This window comes from Hyla sarda, chromosome 2, assembly GCF_029499605.1.
Source record: "Hyla sarda isolate aHylSar1 chromosome 2, aHylSar1.hap1, whole genome shotgun sequence".
NCBI lineage: Eukaryota > Metazoa > Chordata > Amphibia > Anura > Hylidae > Hyla > Hyla sarda.
The window spans coordinates 360,649,575-360,676,349 of NC_079190.1; the positions used below are offsets into that span (position 1 = coordinate 360,649,575).

General features: G+C 41.1%; 1 protein-coding gene across 6 annotated transcripts in view; it reads left to right on the forward strand.

Annotated features, from left to right (window-relative positions):
- Positions 1-26,775, forward strand: part of MAGI3 (membrane associated guanylate kinase, WW and PDZ domain containing 3) — a 335,762-nt gene that overhangs the window by 264,303 nt on the left and 44,684 nt on the right. For 4 of the 6 annotated variants that reach the window (XM_056558316.1, XM_056558315.1, XM_056558312.1 and 1 more), the window contains 5 exons: positions 5,522-6,127; positions 11,813-11,844; positions 15,080-15,242; positions 22,502-22,593; positions 25,462-25,654. In XM_056558316.1, coding sequence (XP_056414291.1) covers positions 5,522-6,127; positions 11,813-11,844; positions 15,080-15,242; positions 22,502-22,593; positions 25,462-25,654 — 1,086 coding nt within the window. The remainder of the gene's footprint in view (positions 1-5,521; positions 6,128-11,812; positions 11,845-15,079; positions 15,243-22,501; positions 22,594-25,461; positions 25,655-26,775) is intronic. The other 2 variants (XM_056558317.1, XM_056558314.1) reach the window with 1 other exon arrangement.

Sequence of the window (26,775 nt, forward strand, 5' to 3'; positions counted from 1 at the left end):
AATAGAAATTCTGTAAGTTGTATTTTTAGAACTCTACATTGTGCTGTCCTCCCTTATTCCTACTCCTCCTAAATAAATTGATACCTTGGTTTTACTATTCTTCATGTCAATCTGGTGTGTCCGTGTGTTCTCACTATTCTATCAGTGCTAAGATTGTGATACAGTGTAGCGACACCCCCTGTTGACATAGTAATGCCTAGCTATCAGTTATAGAGTCTGTGTCTTTAAAAAAAAAAAAAAAAACTTTGATGTCACCAAGACAAGCCAAAAGTTTTGCTTCTATGCTTAGACCCCATTAATGTTTATTATAAGCGATGAAAAGTGCACAGTTATGCGCTTCACTCTCCTGTTTGCTGGGATTTTTACTAGATGGGCTCCATAGCCTTACAAGAGATTGCAGCAAGCCGCGGAGTGAAATGCACAGCTGTATGCTTATCCCTGCTCATTCTAACAATCAATGGGGGGCTCAGCAAAACCTTTGTCATGTCTCAGATGACGTGTCAGATTTTTTCATTAAAGAGTACCTGTCAGATCCAACAAAATTTTTTATATCTCAACATATACATTTTTTGTTGAAGTGCTAGGACCTAGACTTAAAGGGATACTCCACCCCTAGACATCTTATCCCCTATCCAAAGGATAGGTGTAAGATGTGTGATTGCGGGGGTCCCAGATCTCTGGGCAGCACCTGGCGTTCCTTTAGAATGCTGGGTGCGAGCAGTGGGGATTGTGACGTCACGGCCACGCCCCCTCAATGCAGGTCCCATAGACTTGCATTGAGGGGGCGTAGCGTGATGTCACGAGTGGCCTTGGGCGTGATGTCACGACCCCTGCCACCGGCTCCAAGCGTTTGGAACAAAATGTTCCGAACGCTGGGGCAGCGGAGCTCCTCTTTAAGGCTGCTTAAGTTTTATTTATGTAGATTGAAACGTTTTTCCCCTAGTTCTAACAATAATCAGTCTTTTATTTGAAGTGCATTATTTTTTTTTTTTTAGGTAGATAATGCAGTGAAACTAAAAAAAAACCAGTTTTTTACCACGGTTTGCACAATATTGTTGTGTCTTTGGGGCCAATATCTGCAAAAAAAAAAAAAAAAGGAATCGCCATGTGAACTTTTCACGGTTTTACATCTTCTTACTTTTCAAACAGTACCTTGCACAAAGCCATGTTTTTTCTCTTGGACTCTTTCCCATAAATATTTGCAGCCAGTGGGTTAAAGTAATGACTGCAGCTCAGGAAATGAACTGCATCTGTGTGGAAGCCTACACTTAGCCATCAAGAGCCTGAAATAATGTCCTCCCAAAATCCATTTGCCGCTCTTATTAACTGTAATGAATAAACGGACTTCTCAGTAATCAGCTCAGGAATGGGTTTTGGTATAGAAATGTTTCAAATGGCAAAAAGAAATCGGCATTTAGAGAGAACTTGGTTTCATGGAACAGTGAATTCCAAGCTGTGCACTCTATATATCAGACAGGCCATTCCAAGATTTGCAGAATTTCAGGGCTCACAAGTTATGTATTACAGCATAAAACGGTTTTAAAGTCGCACTCCTATATACGGCACTTTATTTCCTTAAAGAGCACTAAACCCGAGCCACATCATTTTACTTACAGATGTAACATTTTGAGCAGTTATTAGGTATATGGTTGTCTGAAATTTAAATGTACATTCGCTTTATCACAAAAACTGCATAAATAATTAAAATAAAAGGGTAAAACATGAGACTAAACTATTGCTAGTGGGTGAGGATAGGTATTCATAAATCCACATTCACATACACAGCCACTAAGCTATGTGACCTTGTCTATTTGCCTATTGTGAAGAGTGTTGTCTTGGATCTTTATGGATCAGTACATCTGAATGAGGCTGCTTTTGAAGCAAGTACCTGGATTTTTGCAAGCCCCATTCAGATGTTTTTGTTTATTAATTTTTTTTGCACATGTCTAGTGATAAGCCTGTAAAGGCTCTATTTATGGGAGGGGCGTGGCCTATTTATACACCGGCTCACCCTCAGGGCAGGGCGTTTCGTCTCAGCGTAGTAGCGGTAGTGTAGGCGTACGTCATTGGTTGATCCAGCTGACAGACATGACATCCCGTTGAATTTCCCACCAAGTTTTCAGCAGCGTTGCTACACAGAGTTGTGCGGCCTCGGCAGCCCCGCCGGCTGCCTCAAGGTGGAATGCTAGACTCTATCACCGCAGAGGCTACGGGTAATGAGTGGGGGCACAGGGGAGACGCTAGAACCCATTTCAGAGGGTGCAGTTGCAGCAGGTCTCCCGGGCAGGTTGTGTTAGGGGGAGGGTTGCTAGGTGTTCGCCCCAGCGGACTGTTCGTGAGCCGGGCATTGTGCTAGGTGGGATGGTGGTTCGGGCTGCGCACTTGGCCCACAGACGCAAGTTTTTCACCTGTCAGTCCCTTGCACGCCTGCTGTAACCGGTATTAAGGCAGTGCCATCCCAGCGATTGTCACGCGCCACTTAAGAGGTTCGTCTGCATCATGATCTGCCGTCTTCCACAACATTTGTCAGGCATACCCCCTAGCGTTTTCTTAATGTAGACGGTTGTGTCTTCATGTTTTGCTTACATTCTATCATTATATGATGCTCAGTCATTCGTTCACATCGTGCACATGTTCTTAGTGTGCAAATCATGTATGAGTCCATTGTGTTTGTTATGCATACGTTATTAGCATTTAGGTTGCACAAACGTGTATAGCAGATGTATAGTACACATGTTCATAGTAATTGTTTTGCGCATACATTCATAGGTGGCCTGTTTATGTGTACGCTCATAGTATTAGATCATGGATATGTCCATAATTTTTATAATGTACAGGCGTTCTCAGCTTTCAATTCTACTTGTGTTCGTGGTCTCTTTGGATACATGATTATAGTATGGGTCATATATACGTCCATGGTTTTACATTGTGCTCACATGCATAGTTTAAATGGTGACCGTGCATACGTACATAGTATTGAGAGAGTGCATTCATTTGTATTAGTTATAGTGCATGTTCGTAATGTTGGATGTTGTACATACATGTGTTGTTTAGTATGATGCATATGCTCATGGTGTTTATGCTATTGTGCGTACGTAGTATTGGGTTATGCCTATGTTCTCTGCATACTGTATATATCAGCATATGTTGATGGTAGTCATATTGGGCATTCGTTTCTTAGTGTTCATATTGTATATACATTCTTAGTATTGGGCATACGTTCATGGTATTTATATTGTGTACACGTTCAGGGTATTTATTGTGTATGTGTATAATTTGCGTACATTCATAGTGTTATGATGGTTGTGTTAGTTGTATTGATGTTGGGCATATGTTTGTCGTATTTTTTATTGTACATATGTTCATAGTATTTTATTTTGTGCAGATATGCATAGTATCATGCGTACAGTTGTATGCATTTACTTCCATAGCATTTTAGCGTGCTTATCATTATAATGTATGTAGCTTTTTGTTGTGCAAACGTTCATAATATTTCATATTGGGGGAGTTTCATGAAAACCTGTGCAGAGGAAAACTTGCCCAGTTGCCCATAGACACCAATCAGATTGCTTTTTTCATTTTTAGGAAGGCCTGTGAGACATGAAAGAACGATCTGATTGGTTGCTATGGGCAACTGGGCAAGTTTTCCTCTGCACAGGTTTTCATAAATCTCCCCCATTGTGAATATGTTTATAGCATTTACTTTTGTGCATACATTCATAGCATATACAGTCATGGCCGTAAATGTTGGCACCCCAGAATTTTTTCTAGAAAATAAAGTATTTCTCACAGAAAAGAATTGCAGTAACACGTTTTGCTATACACATGGTTATTCCCTTTGTATGTATTGGAACTAAACCAAAAAAGAGGAGAAAAAAAAGCAATATCAACAGTCTCAAGGTTAGAAGTCCATCTCCAGAGATCTAGATTTGCATTTGTCCACAGTGTGCAACATTATCAAGAAGTTTGTAACCCGTGGCACTGCAGCTAATCTCCCTGGGTGTGGACGGAAGAGAAAAATTGATGAAAGGTGTCAACGCAGGATAGTCCGTATGGTGGATAAGCAGCCCCAAACAAGTTCCAAAGATATTCAAGCTGTCCTGCAGGCTCAGGGGGACATCAGTGTCAGCGCGAACTATCCGTCGACATATAAATGCAATGAAACGCTATGGCAGGAGACCCGGGAGGACCCCACTGCTGACACAGAGACATAAAAAAGCAAGACTACATTTTGCCAAAATGAACTTGATTCCTTCTGGGAAAATGTCTTGTGGACAGATGAGACCAAGATAGAGCTTTTTGGTAAAGCACATCATTCTACGGTTTACCGAAAACGGAGTGAGGCCTACAAAGAAAAGAACACAGTACCCACAGTGAAATATGGTGGAGGTTCTATTATGTTTTGGGGTTGTTTTGATGCCTCTGGAACTGAACGGATTTTGGGTCGTACTGTACAGTCCAGTGTCAGAAAGCTGGGTTTGCGTCCGAGATATTGGGTCTTCCAGCAGGACAATGACCCCAAACATACATCAAAAAGTGCCCAGAAGTGGATGGCAACAAAGCGCTGGAGAGTTCTGAAGTGACCAGCAATGAGTCCAGATCTAAATCCCATTGAACATCTGTGGAGAGATCTTAAAATTGCTGTTGGGAAAAGGCGCCCTTCTAATAAGAGAGACCTGGAGCAGTTTGCAAAGGAAGAGTGGTCCAACATCCCGGCTGAGAGGTGTAAGAAGCTTATTGATGGTTATAGGAAGCGACTGATTTCAGTTATTTTTTTCCAAAGGGTGTGCAACCAAATATTAAGTTTAGTGTGCCAATCATTTTGTCCAGCCCATTTTTGGAGTTTGGTGTGACATTATGTCCAATTTGCTTTTTTTCCTCCCTTTTATGTTTAGTTCCAATACACACAAAGGGAATAAACATGTGTACTGCAATCTGTTCCTATGAGAAATACTTTTTCAGGGGTGCCAACGGTCATAGCTTTTATATGGTGTACATGTTCACAACGTTAAATCATGCACACGGTCAGCATTTATACTGTGTATACTTTCATAACAGCTACAGTGGTCTTTCAGGTGGCAGCCGGCTGTTGATAACATTAGCACTGTGGTGCTGGATGCAGGTAAGTTGTCCAGTGCAAGGGTAAACTGTCAGGGTTTTCCTTGTGCCGGGAAAGAAAAATCCGACTTCTCGCTCACGGCGCATTCACCTAAGGACACATTTGGTGCAAGCAATGTTTTCCTTATAACCTGAATAAAAGACACATTGCTTGCACCAATTGTGTCCTCGGGTGAATGCGCTTTGAGTGAGAAGTGAGATTTTTCTACCCCGGCACAAGGAAAAACCCTGCCAGGTTACCCTTGCAGCGGACAACTTACCTGTATCTCTAGAACAGAAAAGAATTGTACTAGAATGGGCATAATAAAAAAAACACTGTCTGACCCTTAGCCTACGAAAAATGTTGGTGAATGAGGATTTTGCCTAAAGAAACAATTGTTCATAAATCTACTTGTTTTGCCAGGTGATGTAATCGTTGACATAAACGGAACATGTGTCCTTGGACACACACATGCAGAAGTCGTCCAGATGTTCCAGCTGATTCCCATAAACCAGTATGTGAATATGACTCTTTGCCGGGGATACCCTCTTCCAGAAGACAGTGATGATCCTGTAAATGATATTGTGGCCAATACCCCACCAATCATTAATGGGCAAATGACCACCCAAGGAGAAAACATGGGAAGTCAAGACTTAAAACCTGGAGTAGTTCTGGACCAAAATGGAAAACCAGGGCATGTGTTAGTAAACGGAAGGTTAAATGGTCCTTCTCTTGAGTTACAGGATCAAAGGACATCTATGGTGTCATCTGTAAACTCACTGCCAGAACTTGTAACTGTTCCTCTATTGAAAGGCCCTAAGGGTTTTGGATTTGCTATTGCTGACAGTGCAATGGGCCAAAAGGTCAAAATGATCTTGGATAGTCAATGGTGTCCTGGACTTCAGAAAGGAGATGTAATAAAAGAAATCTATCATCAGAATGTGCAAAACCTGACGCATATACAGGTTGTTGAAGTCCTAAAGCAATTTCCGGTTGGGGCCGAGGTGCCATTACTAGTATTAAGGGGAGGTGAGTTGAGCGCTATGATATTTACATTCATGTGTGTTACATTTATATTGGCCAGACTTAAGAGTGGCTACTCTTGAATTGTTTTTTAAAGTAGCACATTTCCAAGTGGTCCTAGCTCATGTTCTGCCAGCCGCCACTGTTGGGGGAGCGCCGGCTGACATTCTCCCATGTGAACATAGCCTAAGAGTCATGTACAATAATGATTGTTATGACAGGACCTCCTCTCTTGTATATTCAGTAATATCACTCAGGGCATCTATATAACCGCCAGTAATAGCAATAAACGTATTGAAGGATTTGCACTTATTTTTGCCACTGTGTATGATTCAGATATGTGTATATATATATATATATATATATATATATATATTTATTTATTTATTTGTTTCAATCAAGCCTGTGCATTGTGTGTAGGACTTTATTTCAGTTTGTGAAATTGTGCATTGCAGTCTAGATGGTTATTAGAGCCAGCCATTAAGGCAATTGGTACATGGTTAGCGAAATTGCCATTTAATTAAATTGTAAGCAGATAGAGCACCTTAGATATACTGCGAGAGTCTGCTATAGACCAATAAACGTCAGCATTTTTGACCCTGTTAGTAAGGATACGCATTGAAAATACTTCCTGCAGTACATAAGATGAGTCGTGGATGGATTCCTTCCATTTCAGCATGGACACAGTTAATAGAAATTCCATTGACTCCAATTCTTTTCCATCCTAATTAGCTTATGCTTGCACATAATGCGGTTCCTGATAGCTGCCAGTTAAAGATGCGTCTCTATGTCTTCTGTAATGGCTCAGACGCTGCCCTTTTAAGAGCTGTTTTATTCCCAGTGATTGAATCCGAGTGGCCTTATCAAGGCTCATTCATGTGTTACATTCATTGACTTAATTGACTTTGTGACTGTAAAGCGAGAAAGAAAAAAAAAAAAGAAAAGAAAACATAATAAAACTGGGAGCCAGAATTAGGAGAAGACTTTTTCTCGTGTGGTTCAACTTTAGCCTGGTCTTAAATCCTTTCTTGTTGTATATAGTCAGTATGCAAATTGTGTTTGTTAGCATTAATGTAACCAGCTCTAATCCTGAATTTAGTAATCTGTTTAGGACTCTGATCGTAACACTATGGCCATTATGCATGTTGTTAGCAAGATGATCCGAGTGGCGGAGTTTTTACCTTGTTATTTTTATCTTTCTTCTTCCCCCAAAATTAACATTTTCAAACATGCAGAGCAGGTGCAATTTAGCAGTGGATTTTGACCTGTCAATAGAGAAGTTAAAATCCACAAGTAATGCACACATGTGAACCTACCCTTATTTTGGATTGTGCCCTGTGCAGTACCTTCTGCTAGCGTCCTTCCTCTACATGTATTGTCATATCCCTCCACTATATGTATTGTCATATCCCTCCACTGTATGTATTGTCATATCCCTCCACTGTATGTATTGTCATATCCCTCCACTGTATGGTCATATCCCTCCACTGTATGTATGGTGATATCCCTCCACTGTATGTATGGTGATATCCCTCCACTGTATGTATGGTGATATCCCTCCACTGTATGTATTGTCATATCCCTCCACTGTATGTATTGTCATATCCCTCCACTGTATGTATCGTCATATCCCTCCACTGTATGTATCGTCATATCCCTCCACTGTATGTATTGTCATATCCCTCCACTGTATGGTCATATCCCTCCACTGTATGTATGGTGATATCCCTCCACTGTATGTATGGTGATATCCCTCCACTGTATGTATGGTGATATCCCTCCACTGTATGTATGGTGATATCCCTCCACTGTATGTATGGTGATATCCCTCCACTGTATGTATTGTCATATCCCTCCACTGTATGTATTGTCATATCCCTCCACTGTATGTATCGTCATATCCCTCCACTGTATGTATTGTCATATCCCTCCACTGTATGTATGGTCATATCCCTCCACTGTATGTATGGTCATATCCCTCCACTGTATGTATTGTCATATCCCTCCACTGTATGTATTGTCATATCCCTCCACTGTATGTATTGTCATATCCCTCCACTGTATGTATGGTCATATCCCTCCACTGTATGTATTGTCATATCCCTCCACTGTATGGTCATATCCCTCCACTGTATGGTCATATCCCTCCACTGTATGTATTGTCATATCCCTCCACTGTATGTATTGTCATATCCCTCCACTGTATGTATTGTCATATCCCTCCACTGTATGTATGGTCATATCCCTCCACTGTATGTATTGTCATATCCCTCCACTGTATGTATTGTCATATCCCTCCACTGTATGTATTGTCATATCCCTCCACTGTATGTATTGTCATATCCCTCCACTGTATGTATTGTCATATCCCTCCACTGGATGTATCGTCATATCCCTCCACTGGATGTATGGTCATATCCCTCCACTGTATGTATGGTCATATCCCTCCACTGTATGTATGGTCATATCCCTCCACTGGATGTATGGTCATATCCCTCCACTATATGTATTGTCATATCCCTCCTCTGTATGTATCGTCATATCCCTCCACTGTATGTATCGTCATATCCCTCCACTGTATGTATCGTCATATCCCTCCACTGTATGTATTGTCATATCCCTCCACTGTATGTATTGTCATATCCCTCCACTGTATGTATGGTCATATCCCTCCACTGTATGTATTGTCATATCCCTCCACTGTATGTATTGTCATATCCCTCCACTGGATGTATGGTCATATCCCTCCACTGGATGTATGGTCATATCCCTCCACTGGATGTATGGTCATATCCCTCCACTGGATGTATGGTCATATCCCTCCACTGGATGTATTGTCATATCCCTCCACTGGATGTATTGTCATATCCCTCCACTGGATGTATGGTCATATCCCTCCACTGTATGTATTGTCATATCCCTCCACTGTATGTATTGTCATATCCCTCCACTGGATGTATTGTCATATCCCTCCTCTGGATGTATTGGCATATCCCTCCTCTGGATGTATGGTCATATCCCTCCACTGTATGTATGGTCATATCCCTCCACTGAATGTATGGTCATATCCCTCCACTGTATGTATTGTCATATCCCTCCACTGGATGTATTGTCATATCCCTCCACTGTATGTATTGTTATATCCCTCCACTGGCTGTATGGTCATATCCCTCCACTGTATGTATCGTCATATCCCTCCACTGTATGTATCGTCATATCCCTCCACTGTATGTATGGTCATATCCCTCCACTGGATGTATGGTCATATCCCTCCACTGGATGTATTGTCATATCCCTCCACTGTATGTATTGTCATATCCCTCCACTGGCTGTATGGTCAAATCCCTCCACTGTATGTATTGTCATATCCCTCCACTGTATGTATGGTCATATCCCTCCACTGGATGTATGGTCATATCCCTCCACTGGATGTATTGTCATATCCCTCCACTGTATGTATTGTCATATCCCTCCACTGGATCTATTGTCATATCCCTACACAATGGTGAAGATTTATCAAAGCCTGTCTAGAGGAAAAATTGCTGAGTTGCCCATAGCAACCAATTAGATTGCTTCTTTCATTTCTGAAAAGGCCTCTAAAAAATGAAAGAAGCGATCTGATTGGTTGCTATGGGCAACTTTTCCTCTGCACAGGTTTTGATAAATCTCCCTCTATATGTATTATTGTCCTATCCCCCCCCCTCACTATATATATTGTCATTTTTTTAACCTAAACACATAAAAATACTTAAATTGCATGAAAAGGCCTGTTATGCAAAAAACGCATTCAAAGCACCTATAAAATGCTCCAAAAAGCAATTAAAGAAGATAATTTGAGACTTATTTAGCCTTTTATTGCACACTTTTAAGCCTCAAAATAACCTTTGTGAACATACGCCTAACCTTGGGGCTGTAAAAATCCATCACATGCTGCAACAAATATCAAGTATCCCAATAAAATGTGTAGAACAGATTCTCAGTCAGAAAAAAATTCTCAAAGCTTAAGGCCTCGTTCACACTGCGGAATTGCGATCAGGAATTCTGCTAGGAGATTCTGCTGCTCTAATTAAGTATTGGTGTGAATTGGTCTTCCGCTGACCCATTCACACTGCAGAATTTAATTGTAATGTCACACACAACCTGGGGACAGTTGTGGTGTTGTTTTTGGAAGAAAATGGCTCTGTTTCTATTCCTGGATAACCCCTTAAGAATGGATGCTGTGTATTAAATATTGTAAAGTTACAAATCAGGAAAATAGGTGCTGTAACTGTTAATGATAATAAGCCTAAAATACACCAATAATTGAAAAGTATATAAACCATCACCAAATGATAAACAATGTCTCACATGAGAAAATAGGCTCTTGCCGCAGTCTTAGGTATAGATCCACAGATTTCAGACTGTAGAAGTTGCCATACTGAGATGGAGAACCCCTTCTACAGTGGGGCACCTGTTGGCTACATTGCGGGAGGCATAAGAGCTCTCTGCCATTGTGTATGTTCTAAAAAGTTATATAGACTACTGCCAGACTACCCCGTCTCTCCTCCCCAGTATCTGGCGTTATCTATCATTGCCATGTATTAGTCTTGATTCCCTGCAATTATGCAGTTGTTACCATATATACTCGAGTATAAGCCGAGTTTTTCAGCACGATTTTTCATACTGAAAACGCCCCCCTCGGCTTATACTCGAGTGAACTCTCCGCCTGTCAATCCCTTCATCAGTGGTCTTCAACCTGCGGACCTCCAGAGGTTGCAAAACTACAACTCCCAGCAAGCCCGGACAGCCGTAGTCCACCCTAGGCTTATAGTCGAGTCAATAACTTTTCCTGGGTTTTTGGGGTAAAATTAGGGGCCTCGGCTTATATTCGGGTCAGCTTATACTCGAGTATATACAGTATTACACGTGATTCATACCCATTTGTTGGTCAGGCAGCCCCTGAAGACGTTCAGCTGTGATACTTTAGTATTTTAGACTTATTATCATTAATAGTTACATTTTACGGCAACTTTTTCTTTTCAATTCCTGTTAAAGGGGTACTCCGCCCCTGGCATCTTATCCCCTATCCAAAGGATAGGGGATAAGATGTTAGAAAGCCGCGGTCCCGCTGCGGCACCCCGCCATCATTACTGCACAGAGCGAGTTCGCTCTGTGCATAATGACGGGCGATACAGGGGCCGGAGCAGCGTGACATCATGGCTCCGCCCCTCATGACATCACGGCCCGTCCCCTTAATGCAAGTCTATGTCAGGGGGCGTGACGACCGCCACGCCCCCTTCCCATAGACTTGTATTGAAGGGGACGGGCTGTGACATCATGAGGGGCGGAGCCGTGACATAACGATGCTCCGGCCCCTGTATCGCCCGTCATTACGTGCAGAGCGATCTCGCTCTGTGCAGTACTGATAGCGGGGTGCTGCAGCAGCGATCCCTGGGGTCCCCAGCAGTGGGACCCCGGCGATCTGACATCTTATCCCCTATCCTTTGGATAGGGATAAGATGTCTAGGGGCGGAGTACCCCTTTAAAGATTTCCCTAAGATGGTTATACCGTGGCTTACGTGTGGCAGAACTGTAAATACATACTCTAATAAAGTTACTAAATCCTTGAATTGTTTTGCCAATCTGTTAGCAGTGAATTGATATGTCATGCCTTCCAACACATGTAGCTCACATTTTCTTTTTTATTTGCAGCTCCTCCATCACCTACCAAAGTAGCAAAAGTGGTGAGCATACTATGCTTTATTATTATTATTATTATACCTTTATCTAATAAATACAGAAAATTTGTATAGCACTAAAATCATTTGTTTTTGGACTTTTATGTGCTGCATATTTATTTTGCCAGTAAATATCTCCCAACATTAAAGTCAGTGCACATAGGTCTCGAGGCAAGAATATAATCCCAGTTTTGTTTTGCTCTCCAAAGACCTGCAAAAATGTAAAAGACCCATCACGGTGGCTGCAAACACAAGTTTATGGTGCCATGTGCACTGTATAAAAGAACAGTAATAGTCATTCCAGTAATATACAAATGTAAGGCGAGCAGAGATACCTGCACAAGTTGTAGTTGTTTTCCTCCTTACTTCTCCTGGTTCGTGGTGTTGACAAGATTGCTTATTTTGTGCAAATCACAAAGAGAGAAATTTATTAAATTATGGGGATTTGCTTCTAAACTGGGCGTTTCCCGAGACAGGTGTCATCAGAGAGGACTTAGACAGAAAAGAACAACCTTAAAGGGGTTATCCAGGAAAAAAACTTTTTTTTATATATCAACTGGCTCCAGAAAGTTAAACAGATTTGTAAATTACTTCTCTAAAAAAAAAATCTTAATCATTTCAGTACTTATGAGCTTCTGAAGTTAAGGTTGTTCTTTTCCATCTAAGTCCTCTCTGATGACACGTGTCTTGGGAACCGCCCAGTTTAGAAGCAAATCCCCATAGCAAACCTCTTCTAAACTGGGCGTTTCCCTAGACACGTGTCATCAGAGAGCACTTAGACAGAAAAGAACAACCTTAACTGCAGAAGCTCATAAGTACTGAAAGGATTAAGATTTTTTTAATAGAAGTAATTTACAAATCTGTTTAACTTTCTGGAGCCAGTTGATATATAAAAAAATTTTTTTTTTCCTGGAATACCCCTTTAAGCCAAGGTTCGGCTGGAGTATATTTAGTAGGTTTTTAAAGCCGTAGGGACTTTTTAGCGAATGTCGCGGTTGATACTTTTCTGAATATGGCAAATCAAAATTGTCAAAACGCTTATGTACGCCGATTTGTAAAAAAAAAAAAGCTTTTCTCGCTCTCGTGGCAGATTGTCGCACGAAAAAAGACGGTGGCGCAATTGCAAATTTCTTGCGACAATTTTATGCAAAAAAACTCGGGTAAATCGGTTGATAAATGTCTGTCAAAATCTCTAAATGCCAAACCCCAGTGTCATCTGTGAACTAGTGGCACTGCTGATCCTGCAGTCATGTGGCATTTCACTTTCAATAACCCACAATCATCATATCACCTATATATTGTTTGTGCTGTATGTCACGTTATATGTTGAGCTGCATATGCTGCCATATACTGTGACATACTAATGGTGTGCCTCTAGATGTGAGGTTCTTTGCCCATATGTATACAGTGGTCCCTCAAGATACAATATTAATTGGTTCCAGGATGACCATTGTATGTTGAAACCATTGTATGTTGAGACCAGAACTCTATGGAAATCTGATTGAAAATATACAAAAAATGTGGGAGCTCAACGTAAAAAAGAGGGAAAACCTATACCGAGGATACTGCGTTGCACATACCCATGTGCCAAAAAAGAGTACTAATAGTATAAAAAGGGAGGCAGTCCTCCTAGGCTAGGTAAGAGTAAAAGATATATGGTCAAAAATTAGAAAGAAGAGAAAGAGAAAAACTGTCTAAAATAGCATAAAATAATGACATTTTCTAAATATATGTCATTATTTTATGCTATTTTAGACACGTTTTCTCTTTCTTTTCTTTCTAATTTTTGACCATATATCTTTTACTCTTACCTAGCCTAGCAGGACTGCCTCCCTTTTTATACTATTAGAACTCTATGGAAATCTGGTAATTGGTTCTGAAGCCACCAAAATGTCATCCAAAAATAGGAAAAAGTGAGGATAAAAGAAAAATAAGTAGATAACTAATACAGATAAAGCAAATCCTTACATATAAAAGTAAGAAAGATCTGCTGGGAGCTGTAAATCACTGTCTATGTCAGTGTTTCCCAACCAGAGTGCCTCCAGCTGTTGCAAAACTACAACTCCCAGCATGCCCAGACAGTCAAAGGCTGTCCGGGCATGCTGGAAGTTGTAGTTTTGCAACAGCTGGAGGCACCCTGGTTGGGAAACGCTGGTCTATGTGGAGGACAGGAGCTTCTTCAGGATCCTGTACACAACACGCAATGTCCTAAAAATGTAAAATGGAGTCACCCTCACCTGGTGTCCAAAGGAGCAGCTAACCCTGGCACAGGTAAAGAGTACAGAACATGTAATACCTCCCTGTACTGTAGGGGGCGCTACCAGACACCAGTCAGTGCATGTACATAAGTAATACAGGGGTTTTACCAGTAAAATGCCCACTCTGATTGGTCGGTTCTTCCAGCCATTGACATGTTTCACAGATCTGGACTGTCTGTACATTGTATGTTGAGTCTGGTTTCAAGTTACAATGGTCCAGAAAAGACCATTGTATGTTGAAACTATTGTATGTTGAGGCCATTGTAAGTTGAGGGATCACTGTAATACCTTTTTACAGGACTCAAAATGCATGATGGACCACATTATTGAGTTTTGCTGCAAAAAAAAAAGTGTTTGGGAAATGGCCCGCACGTACTCTGTACTACAGTTGGTCCATGAAACACAATGAGACTGCTGTACACTACGGTATACGATGGCATATCTTTTTTGTCAGTATTCTTATGTATACCTTGTATATACTGCAAAGAGGTTTTTCTTTTAAGTAGGGTCACTGTTGGGTTACAATACTATTTGCAAATGTTTCTTTTTTTCGAGTTGCATTGGTACATGTTATACACGAACACATAGTGGACCTACACGTAGTGCACACAAACATAATACAACCTATAGTTTTAGAAGGCAGATCCGTGTATATCTTTTAATACAAAAAAAGAGGATTGCAGTAGCACACATTGTTCAAAAAATGTAGGCTCTTAGCGCACTTTTTGATCAAAACGTGTCCCCCATCCACCATGGGGAGGTGACCTCATTTAGGATGGGACCCTAGCACAAATTCTGAACCTAACACGCAAATATCCACTCACCTCTGCTGGGCATATAGCCTCTGACTGGGTATATCTTTTAATATACCATGTAAAGTAATACTCTCTGTTGTGACCACTTTTCGGCCTCACAAGTATCTCTAGTGTAATGGGTGTCATATGATTGTATAGCATTAGTTACCTCTCTCTTTTTTCTGCCAGAAGACGGACAAGCAGGAGCTGACAGGAAGCCTAGAAGCAATTGGCCCAACCGAACCTTTACCACAACCATTGCCCTTTCCGCCAAACCTTGCACGATCCAATTCCCCAAAACTTGATCCTTCTGAGGTCTATAAGAAGTCCAAAAATATATTTGAAGATAAGCGTAAGTACTTATGTCATCAGTCAAACGCCATTGCGATTCAATCTTTCATATCACATTCAGGTAAAATCTTGTATTGTACCTCAAATTAGGCATTATGAGGGAGAGTCATCAAAACTTGTGCTGAGGAAAAGTCAACCAGTTGCCCATAGCAACCAATCAGCTCGCTTCTTTCATTTTTAAAAAGGCCTCTAAAAAATATAAGAAGCGATCTGGTTGCTATGGGCAACTGGTAAACTTTTCCTCTACATAAGTCTTGATGAATCTCCCCTTATGTCTATTAATAAACCACATGATCATCAGTCATTTATCAGATTGGCATTTGCAGTAAAGGGATTAGTAAATATTAGTTAAATAAAAATAAATCTCTTACCTTCCTTGCCATTGCACCGCTACCTCAGCCTCCTTTATACCAACAGTGGAGCAGGAGCCAGTAAGGTAGGAGACGGTCCTTTTTTCTAACCCCCTTCCTGCCCAGATAAAGAGAAGAGTTTAAAGAGAACACGTACATTTTTTTTGTGAATGTTGATGTTGCCATATATATAGGCTTTGTTCACAAACAGTATTTTGGTCCATTTTTGGAACTGTAAAAGGTCCCAAAAATGGCAAAAAAATGTAGTTTTTATTACTGAATTCTACTAAAAGAGAACTCTGACAAAAATTAACTTATCCTCTATCCACAGGATTGGGGTTAAGTTGCTGATCGCAGTTGGGTCCAATTGCTAGGCCCCCCCTCGATCTCCGGGACAGGACGCCAGCTCTCTCAGTGAGGAGCATGTGTCGTCCTCAGGTAAGTGGCACACACTCCATTCACTTCTATGGAGCATAAATGCAGCATGTGCCGTCCGCAACAAGTGCTCCTCACTGAGCGCCTGGTCCCGTCCCAGAGATCTCCGGAGGCCCCAGCAGTTGGACCCCCCCCCCCCCCCTGCGATCAGCTGCTCATCCCTTATCCTGTTGATAAGGGGATAAGTAAATTTTCGCTGGAGATCTCCTTTTAAGCTCAATAGAAAAATACCCGTTCTGTAAAATGTTACTGTTGTAAATTTAAGTGCAAGGTCTATTGTTTTCATCTGTTTACAGCTCAAGAAGTCAGTTTTTCTGACCTTTTTTTAACGCTCTCTTTGGCTGTTTTTATCCTAAAGAATGGCTGGTTTGCAAGTTGCATAGTAGCAAAAAAAAAATATTATAGGATTTCATAATAGCAAAAAAATAGATTACATGGTCTGATTTATTATTTATTTATTTTAAACAGACCTTATGGCCCGGAAGAATGGCTTAAGTTTTCAGCCTTTTTGTGCCTCAAAAATGTTTCATCTTTTCTGTCATCTTAAAAGCATTTTATTTTTGCTTATGGTTTAAGTTTTCATTGTGAATAAATATTAAACGTACATTTTTGATTTTTCTACAAATGAGGCATGCTGGGTTGCCACAAGCTGTGTGTTCAAGTATAAGAAAAGCATTTCACATTGAATCTTCTTTTTCTATTTAATCCACACATTCGGGAGTTGATGTCTATCTCCAGTGTATATCGATTGATATGGGCTTATTTAGGATGAGGACTACACAATGAATGGATCTGTTTTATCTGGATAAGTCTTTATTTTTCCCAGTAAAGCTTTTTATTTTTATTAATTTTTTTATTTTTTTTACAGTTAAAGTAAAATACACCATAAAAATAGTAACTGCGGATCTTCCTTTTTGTAGATATTTCGTACATTTTTCAAGCACCACTGCATAAAGCTTGTTTCTCAGTGGAGCAACAATTTTTGCTTGGATGTGCTCTTTTAAAACATGACCCGGTGATTGAATTTCTGTGACACATAAGTCTGAGGAGGAATCCCATGTGTGTCCACCTACCTCTGGAAAACTGTTGTTGCGTTGTTTAGATGTCCTGCTCTCGTATACGTCATTTGCTGAGCATATTATTAAACATTTTCACAGATGTTCTCTTATACTTACATGGAAGCTAAGTGTTCTGAAGAAGAGCAGAATTTCCCTGAAGAGCCAAAAAGTTTACTGTCATAACGTTTGTTAGTTTTTTTTTCTTTTTTTTTTTCTTTTTTTTTTTGTTTTCTTGGTTGTTTTTTTTTTTTTTTTTCTTTTGTTGAACTTTCTGCTTTACTTCTGAGCTGCTTTAGTACTATAAGGTTTCCTCGAAATGTAGGAAAGCTGCTGCAAGTGACAAATATGTGGCTAGTCGTGTAACATAAATCTTCAGAAAAAGAAAAAAAAAATTGCACTCACTATTGAAGCTAAAATTCAAGATTTTAATTCAGCTCCATTAAAATCTTTGTGCCCAAGTGCTAGAGAGTCCATTGTCAGTGCTCGGCTGACTGACTGGCACAGACAGGACATCCGTTTCACGGTCCGCTTGCTTTCTCTGAGCTTCAAGAGACCGCAAAACGGACGTCACCTCTCTGTCAGTCAGCCGTGACAACGGGCTCTCTAACACTTTGGCACATTGATTTTAATGGAGCTCAATTAAAGGAAATGTGACATAAAAAAAAACCTTATCCCCTGATAAGTTTTAGATCGTGGGGTGTCTGAGAACTGGGGCCCCCCACTTCAGGCAGGGGTCCTGACTCATGATCTAAAACTTAAAAATCTAATCCTGCGGATAGAGGATAAGTGTATGTATTCATTTTACCTTCAATGATTAATCCAATCCTTCTATTTTTTCTTTTTCTGAAGATTTAAAGGGGTATTCCAGGAAAAAACTTTTTTTTTTTTTTTTTTTATATCAACTGGCTCCAGAAAGTTAAACAGATTTGTAAACTACTTCTATTAAAAAAATCTTAATCCTTCCAATAATTATCAGCTGCTGAAGTTGAGTTGTTCTTTTCTGTCTGGCAACAGTGCTCTCTGCTGACATCTCTGCTTGTCTCGGGAACTGCACAGAGTAGGAAAGGTTTGCTATGGGGATTTGCTTCTACTCTGGACAGTTCCTGAGACAGATGTCATCAGAGAGCACCAAGACAGAATAGAACAACTCAACTTTAGCAGCTCATAAGTACTGAAAGGATTAAAAAAATTTAATAGAAGTAATTTACAAATCTGTTTAACTTTCTGGAGCCAGTAGATATATTAAAAAAAAAAAAGTTTTTTCCTGGATAACCCCTTTAATATACTTCTTACCTGTCCTTATTATGGTGGATGTGAACCCTGAAGTACCTGTACCTGTCTGCGGTTTCCAGGCACCCTAGTTTTTCTTATGCCGGTTGTGTATATAGATTAGTAGTGTCCACTCAATACTTTGAGTCTAGTAGTCATGTAACTTACTCCAGAGCCATAAGCCAGGCATAGACACATAACAGACCAGTGACATCAACATCTTTAAAGGACACAAAATTGTAATCCCACACACAACATGAGGACCTGGTTCTTTTTTGGGGAAGGATTATTTGGGGATGGATTATTGAAACATAGCTGCTTCCTTCCCCAATAAAGAATCAGGTCCTCATGTTGTGGGGGTATTACAACTTTGCTCCATTTATGTCAATGGAGCTGAACTGCAATACCACACACAAACTGATCACTAGAGTGGTGCTGTTTATGGACAAAAGCAGCTATGTTTTAATTTAATTTAAATATGTCACAAGCTACAGGATGCAAAAAATACATTTACACACGGAAGCAGCAAGCTGTATTCTGTAAAACGTAAACGTTGGCTTAACCAAATATCCCGGCAATTTATAGGCAAGTAAAAAGGTGATTTTTTCCTCTAAAAGAGATGTAAATAGTATGGTCTGAAAACTGGCTTTTATTGTATACAATTGTGAAAATCAAATAAACACGCCTAAAGGATTCTCTGTATTAACCTCTCTGTTTGAGATAAATCATTCCATACAAGAGATATGTATTGTAGTAGACCTTTATTATTAAAGTATGTCTTCGGTCTTGGCGGTTGTGTAAATAAAGTGCTGCTTTTAAAGCTACTTTGTGCTTAGTGGTGTCAAAGAAAAGATCGGAAAAGCGAGTGAAGACAGTTGTTTGTACTTGTTTTGTCTTCATGTAGTACTTGTTGAGTTTGGGTTTTATAAAATTTTTATTAGAAAGGCTTCAACCCTTACTGAGTGTTTGAGTCATGAGCAGCAGGTTGTGGCAATGAAAGGATGGCGTTTTCGAAACGGCGAGTACGGTATATGTGAAATTTAATGGTTAGAGCTGGTTCACATCTATACCAAAGTACCGTATATACTCGAGTATAAGCCGAGTTTTTCAGCACGATTTTTCGTGCTGAAAACACCCCCCTCGGCTTATACTCGAGTGAACTCTCGACCCGCAGTGGTCTTCAACCTGCGGACCTCCAGAGTTTTCAAAACTACAACTCCCAGCAAGCCCGGGCAGCCATCGGCTGTCCGGGCTTGCTGGGAGTTGTAGTTTTGAAACCTCCGGAGGTCCGCAGGTTGAAGACCACTGCGGCCTTCGACATCATCCAGCCCCCTCTCACCCCCCTTTAGTTCTGTACAGTACTCACCTCCGCTCGGCGCTGGTCCGGTGCTGCAGGACTGTCCGGAGAGGAGGTGGTCCGGTGGGATAGTGGTTCCGGGCTGCTATCTTCACCGGGGAGGCCTCTTCTAAGCGCTTCGGGCCCGGCCCCAGAATAGTCACGTTGCCTGGACAACGACGCAGAGGTACGTTCATTGCCAACGTACTTCTGCGTCATTGTCAAGTCAACGCCTCTATTCCGGGCCAGAAGCGCGGAGAAGAGGCGCCCCCAGTGAAGATAGCAGCCCGGAACCACTATCCCACCGGACGACCTACTCACCGGACAGCCCTGCAGCACCGGACCAGCGCCGAGCGGAGGTGAGTACTGTACAGAACTAAAGGGGGGTGAGAGGGGGCTGGATGATGTCGAAGGCCGCAGTGGTCTTCAACCGATGGCTGCCCAGGCTTGCTGGGAGTTGTAGTTTTGAAACCTCTGGAGGTCCGCAGGTTGAAGACCACTGAGGGCGGATGATAAGAGGATGATGAAGGGGGGGTGTGGGATGATGACAAGAGGATGATGAAGGGTGGGTGTGGGATGATGAAGGGGGGTGGGGATGATGACAAGGGGATGATGAAGGGGGTGTGTGGGATGATTACAAGGGGATGATGAAGGGGGGTGGGGATGATGACAAGGGGATGATGAAGGGGGGTGGGGATGATGACAAGGGGATGATGAAGGGGGGTGGGGATGATGACAAGGGGATGATGAAAGGGGGATGTGTGGGATGATGACAAGAGGATGATCACAGGTGATGATGATGAGGGTCTGGATGATGACAGGCGGTGATGATGATGAGGATGTTAATGACGGGTCTGGATGATGACAGGGGGGGGGGGATGATGTATTTCCCACCCTAGGCTTATACTCGAGTCAATAACTTTTCCTGGGATTTTGGGTTGAAATTAGGGGGTCTCGGCTTATACTCGAGTATATACGGTAGTATGAAGGATAGATGTTTAATTGATACCAAAATGTATGCCGCTGTATACCCATAGACTTTCATTGTGCCAATGTAGTAAAAAATGTCACTTTTTGTCCCCTGTAGGATTGTCTACAATTTTTTTGTGATACATAGTAGAAAAGTTCTCTGCACACCACTTATCTGTGGCACAAAAAAATTGTAGATGAACATATCCTTTTTTTCCCCCCATAGAGGTATATTATAAAAACATATGGTGTGGTATAGATCTACGTGTGTATGCGAACATACAGTATATACTCGAGTATAAGCCAAGTTTTTCAGCACGATTTTTCGTGCTGAAAACGCCCCCCTCGGCTTATACTCAAGTGAACTCTCCGCCTGTCAATCCCTTCTCAGTGATCTTCAACCTGCGGACCTCCAGATGTTGCAAAACTACAACTCCCAGCATGCCCGGACAGCCATCGGCTGTCTAGGCATGCTGGGAGTTGTAGTTTTGAAACATCTGGAGGTCCGCAGGTTGAAGACCACTACCGGGCCTTCGTCATCATCCAGACCCCTCCCCCCTTTTTACTCTTCTACTCACCTCCCCTCGGTGGGAAGGAAGGGTGAGCTTCACCGGGAGGCCCTCTTCTCGGCTCCGGGCTGGCCCTTGACTAGTGACGTTGCCTTGCGCATGAACGTCCCTGTGCGTCAAGGCAACGTCACTAGTCCGGGACCGGCCCAGAGCGGAGAAGAGGGCCTCCCGGTGAAGATGGACAGCCCGGAACGACTAACCCTCCCCACCGGACGGTCCCTGCAGCATAGATGGCCCGGACCAGCTCACCCTTCCTTCCCACCGAGGGGAAGGGAGTAGAAGAAGGGGAGGTCTGGATAATGACGCAGGCCTCAGTGGTCTTCAATCTGCGTCCGTTGGCTGTCCGGGCATGCTGGGAGTTGTAGTTTTGAAACATCTGGAGGTCCGCAGGTTGAAGACCACTGATTGAAGGGATTGAGAGGCGGTGATGATGAAGGGTGGGGGATGATGACAACGTGATGATGACGGGGGTCTGGATGATGACAGGGTGATGATGAAGGGGGTGTTAATGACGGGGGTCTGGATGATGACAGGCGGTGATGATTTATTTCCCACCCTAGGCTTATAGTCGAGTCAATAACTTTTCCTAGGTTTTTGGGGTGAAATTAGGGGCCTCAGCTTATATTCGGGTCAGCTTATACTCGAGTATATACGTTATACATTGCTGTTTCATGCTGGCATGCAGTCCAATACAAACATATAAAACAAAAAAGTATACAATGGTTTGAACACTGATTTTTTTCTTAATATGTCAAACCAGCAAAAAACTTTCAATTTTTAATTGCATGTACGCTTAGATCTATTCCCCACCATATGTCGCTGATATACTTTTAAGGGGAAAAAGTATATGTTCATATGTGTAGAAGTTTTCTATACAACAAACAAATCATTGACAATCCTACAGAGGACAAAACGTAGCCAAACGTGACATTCTTTTGACTACGTTGGTATAATGGAAGTCTATGGGTGTACGTGTACGTTTAGGGACTCCCAACGTACTGCTGTGGTATAGATGTGAACCAGCCCTCATCCTAATGCAGCCATAGTGAAGTATGTTATGGAGCAGAGGTAGAATTTACAGTGCAGTGGATAATAGTAGTAGGGGGTCAATGCCCTACTAAATGTCATTGTTTATGGTTAGCTTTGGTATAGCTTTATATCATACAAAGTAGAGTCTAGTTCTGTTATTAATATATTACTCTTGTTTATTTCTTAGTGACCTCTAAAAAGCTTTTATTTATTTATTTATTTGTTTATTATTTTTTTTTCCACAGCTCCCAATACAAAGGACTTGGATGTATTTCTCCGTAAGCAGGAATCTGGCTTTGGATTCAGGGTCCTTGGAGGAGATGGACCAGACCAGGCGGTAAGTACTCTCCTATATAGCATGCCAAAATTAGAATAATCTGTATATTTTCCGAAGCAAGAACCCACCAACTCATTGGTGTGCTTTGAACAGAATTGGTAGGTAAGGGTTCCCCTGCACAGATCCCCGGTTCACGCTTCTGTCGGCACTTATTTCTTTTACAGCGGGTGTCACATGACTGCCACAGCCAATCAGCACAGCATGGCACTGCCAAAGCTGCTGATTGGCTGTGACGATCATCTGATATTTGCTCCAAATGGGGCATCAGCCCTGGATCGAAAAGGCAAGTGATTGCTAGTTTATTATTTTAAAGCATTTGGGACTCTTTTAAAACAAAACACTAAAACATACATAACTCTCTTAACATCAATCAGTAATGACAGGCTGTGCAGTTAATGCATTATTTATGGGGTTTTTTCACTCCAAAAATTATAAACAGGCCTGTACATTCAAAAAAATATTCTAATGGTCCGTGTATTTTCTGAATCCATTAGGGCACTCCTATACGCAGCTGGCTCGTGTGATATACTAATAACTGCAGTTGGTTTTCTGTCACCCAGCAATTTTCGACTTTTTTTCCTTGTGCCACATTTTGGTTAAAAAAAAACTATTTCCATTTGCACGATGTTACACAACTAAAAAAAAACTTAGTAAATACATCTCGTGCACTGATTTTAACCTGTATCATAGTATAATGACTTTGTTCTTACTGTCATTGGAGCTCCCACAATGCACTGCTGTCTTGTAAGAATTTAGAATTTATTTCTCTGCCCGAATGGAGCATAAAACGTCATCATGTTTTCCTATAAGCACTTAAAGTAATTCACTAGTATAAATCAGTACTGAGCAAATCCCAAAGGCGTAGCTAGTGCTCTTAGATATTTACTGCTGGAGCCGTTTTCTATTGATGTCTATGTGGGTTCTATCTGGGTCACTAAAATTGTCTAATGCAGTATTCAAAATGGTTTCTAAAGTCTACAGTGTTTCCACCAACTAAACATTTTTATACAAAATACTGACTGCCGATTTGTTATTACCTTTTTATTGGAAACGTTTAGAGAACTATTGTCATCTTCATCACATTGAAGATAAAGGGGGAATTCGACAAGGCTTGGTTACCAATTTCTGGCATAAATGTTTGCACAAGCTTTGTAGACCCTAGTGGTCTTTTTTTTTTTTTTTTTATAAGCCATGATTTCTCTAAAAAGGATATTAAAAATGTTTTATGAAGTATATTACAAAGGTTTATGTTTTGTCAAGCTCCAAAGCCACCACACTTCCTGGATATGTTCCCTGTAAACCATCCTACCTAAATACATGGCTCATGTGGCCTCTGTTGTCTTTTCTGTCTACTTGATATTCTTTGCCATCCTTCTCTCCCCTTGCCTACATCTCCCAGCAATAATTGCAGCTCTGCTGTGCCAGCCCCCACCCTCCTGCTCTGAGCAATAGAGGGATTCAGTGTCTGATTGGCTGAGTCTGCACACACCTCCCAGTTCACAGCACTAAAAGGAGCATGAAAAACTGCTCTACATAGCTAATGAATAATATTTAAATAGGTTGATCAGCGGGAAAGGATGGGCTATGGGTTTTATCCCACTGAGTACCCATTTATTTCAGTAGGTACTTGGGAAAGAGGGGAGGAAAAAGGTCACCAAAGGAGTCTGATAAATGAACAGGGCACATGTTTACAAAATATTGACTGTTAAATGGAGTGCATTAACTTAATACATTTGAATAGGTCTCATACAGTGAGTCACAGATGGTAGTGGCAGCTGACAGTCGAATGTGGGCACATTTATTCTTGCACTTAATATCCTGTGCATATATATATATATATATATATATATACATATATATATATATATATATATATATATATATATATACAGATTAAGATATATTTCTTACAAAAACTGATTGCTACACAGTAAATGCTCTGAAGTACTCTATTTGGGGAAGAACAAGATATTTCATACACAGTTTGTCGGGAATGAAGTCAAGTACAGAGATAAATAATTAAAAGGCGCTGTGTTCTGCTGCAAGTGATTCCAGGTACCTACAGTGACTCCACGCTGAGTTATGGATCAGTTTTCTACTATGCATGCCCAATAATTTAATATAATTGAAGACAACAGGAAACCACAGCAACAAGGCATACGCAGTTCACCGCTGTCATTTTTGAGTTGTTGGAATGCTGAGGAATCAATGTAAATGTGTCTCGTACAAAGGGCATGCAGTTACTGTACGTATGCTTACAAGTGAGGGATGGGAAGCGGCTACTAATGGGATCTGACCTTGGGTAAACCTTTTAAGGGCTATATAACTTTAGTTTATTGAAGCAGATCTGGCAAATAGTGAATTCTAGTACAAGCTGTAATTGTGAAGATGCGCTGTGCAAGGCCGCTGTGTCACAGTCTGCATCTAATGCACCTTAAAGGACTGCTAAGACAAAGGAACAACACTGAAATGATGCTCCTGGCGGTCTAATGCGTTGGCTTTATTGTGACTGTGTGCCTATTTATTGGTCATCCTAAAGATCTTTAATGCAAATTATGGTTTTTTTTAAATAAATGTTTAAAATGTCATACTAGTACATACATACTGCTGAAATGTATTCTGTGTAATTTGTATAAAATATTATGTACAGTGCTAAAGGGAGAGAGCAAGTGTAGCCCCCACTATAATGCATCCAGCCCAAATGGGAATTTGCCTTGGTCAAGGATTGTGCTATATCTATCTTCTCAGTTTGGATTATGCAGCATATGATGATGTAGATCTCCTTCATGTTCTTATTTGTAAGTGTGCCTCACCCCTTATAAATGGCTCTAATGACTAAAACACTGTTTCCTTTTTTTTTGCCCGCAGATTTTCATTGGAGCCATTATTCCCTTAGGAGCTGCAGAGAAAGATGGTCGCCTCCGCGCTGCAGATGAACTAATCTGTATCGATGGTGTTCCTGTGAAGGGAAAATCCCATAAGCAGGTCTTAGATTTAATGACCACCGCCGCTCGGAATGGCCATGTGCTGCTCACAGTGAGGAGGCAGATATTCATCACAGGTAGGCGAAATGTCTATAAATAGTCACAGGGGGACTCAAGTTTCCATATTTATTTACACTTTATTTAAATATGACAAAAAAAATATAACACCACTGAGGCTTATTTGAGCAGCTGAGTTACAGAATGGCACAGCTGAAGGGTAGAGTCACACATTCCACATTTTGCTGCATATTTTCTGTAGCTAATTTTGCTACTCATTGAATTTTAATGGGTAGTAAAATACGCAACAGCAAATACGCATCAAAATACAGCATGTGTGACCCTACTGTAAGGGTGTATTCACCCTTATAGTATCCTTCGTATGTTTGATGCGCAGGATTTGAAGCTGTGTTCAGTTATTTAGTTAACATTCAACACTGCAGCATAAAATCTGCAGCTCTAAATCCTGCGCTGTAAATATGTATGAATAAACCCTAACAGGGTATTCCAGGATTTTTTCTTGTTCAGCTTTTATTATGCTTCTGTTACCTCTGTTCGCTGCTTCGTCCCATTTTCATGCATATTACCCACACCTGGAACTGCTATAGTGCAAGTCTTTAAAATGTTACTTTTGTCTCGGACCTTTCCCAGCATTCCATGCAGCAACAGAAAACATTTAATCAGACACATGGTATCCAGAGGAGTGTGGCTATGCTGCTGTGAGTAGATAGCAGGACTTTAGTAAATCCCTTCCACCCTGCTATCTACCCACTGCAGCATAGCCTCATTCTCCGGGAGGCCATGTGACTTATGACCTATTGTATAATAGATATGGAAGGTTGAATCCTACGTTCAATCCTTTGAATCTTTGAGATCACCTAGTTATGATATTTTGACATTTTGAACTTTGCTAACCTTTGCATGTTCCCTCACAAATCTCAATGGCCCTTTTCTTAATTCTTACATTTCATTGACCTCATCACAGGTTTTTATCTGTGACCAACTTTTCTCCTTTCTGTGCATAGCTCTGTGTGACCTTTTTGTATTACTCCCAGCAGTAAGCTGTTTGAGATGTGCTCAATAAAGGGATTCGTGATGCATCGTCCTTGGCTGGCATACATTGTAGTGCTTCTAAGATTAAATCAATGTTGCAAGTTCTCTAAACCTCATATTCACAACTGCTGGTGGGAAATTATTTTTC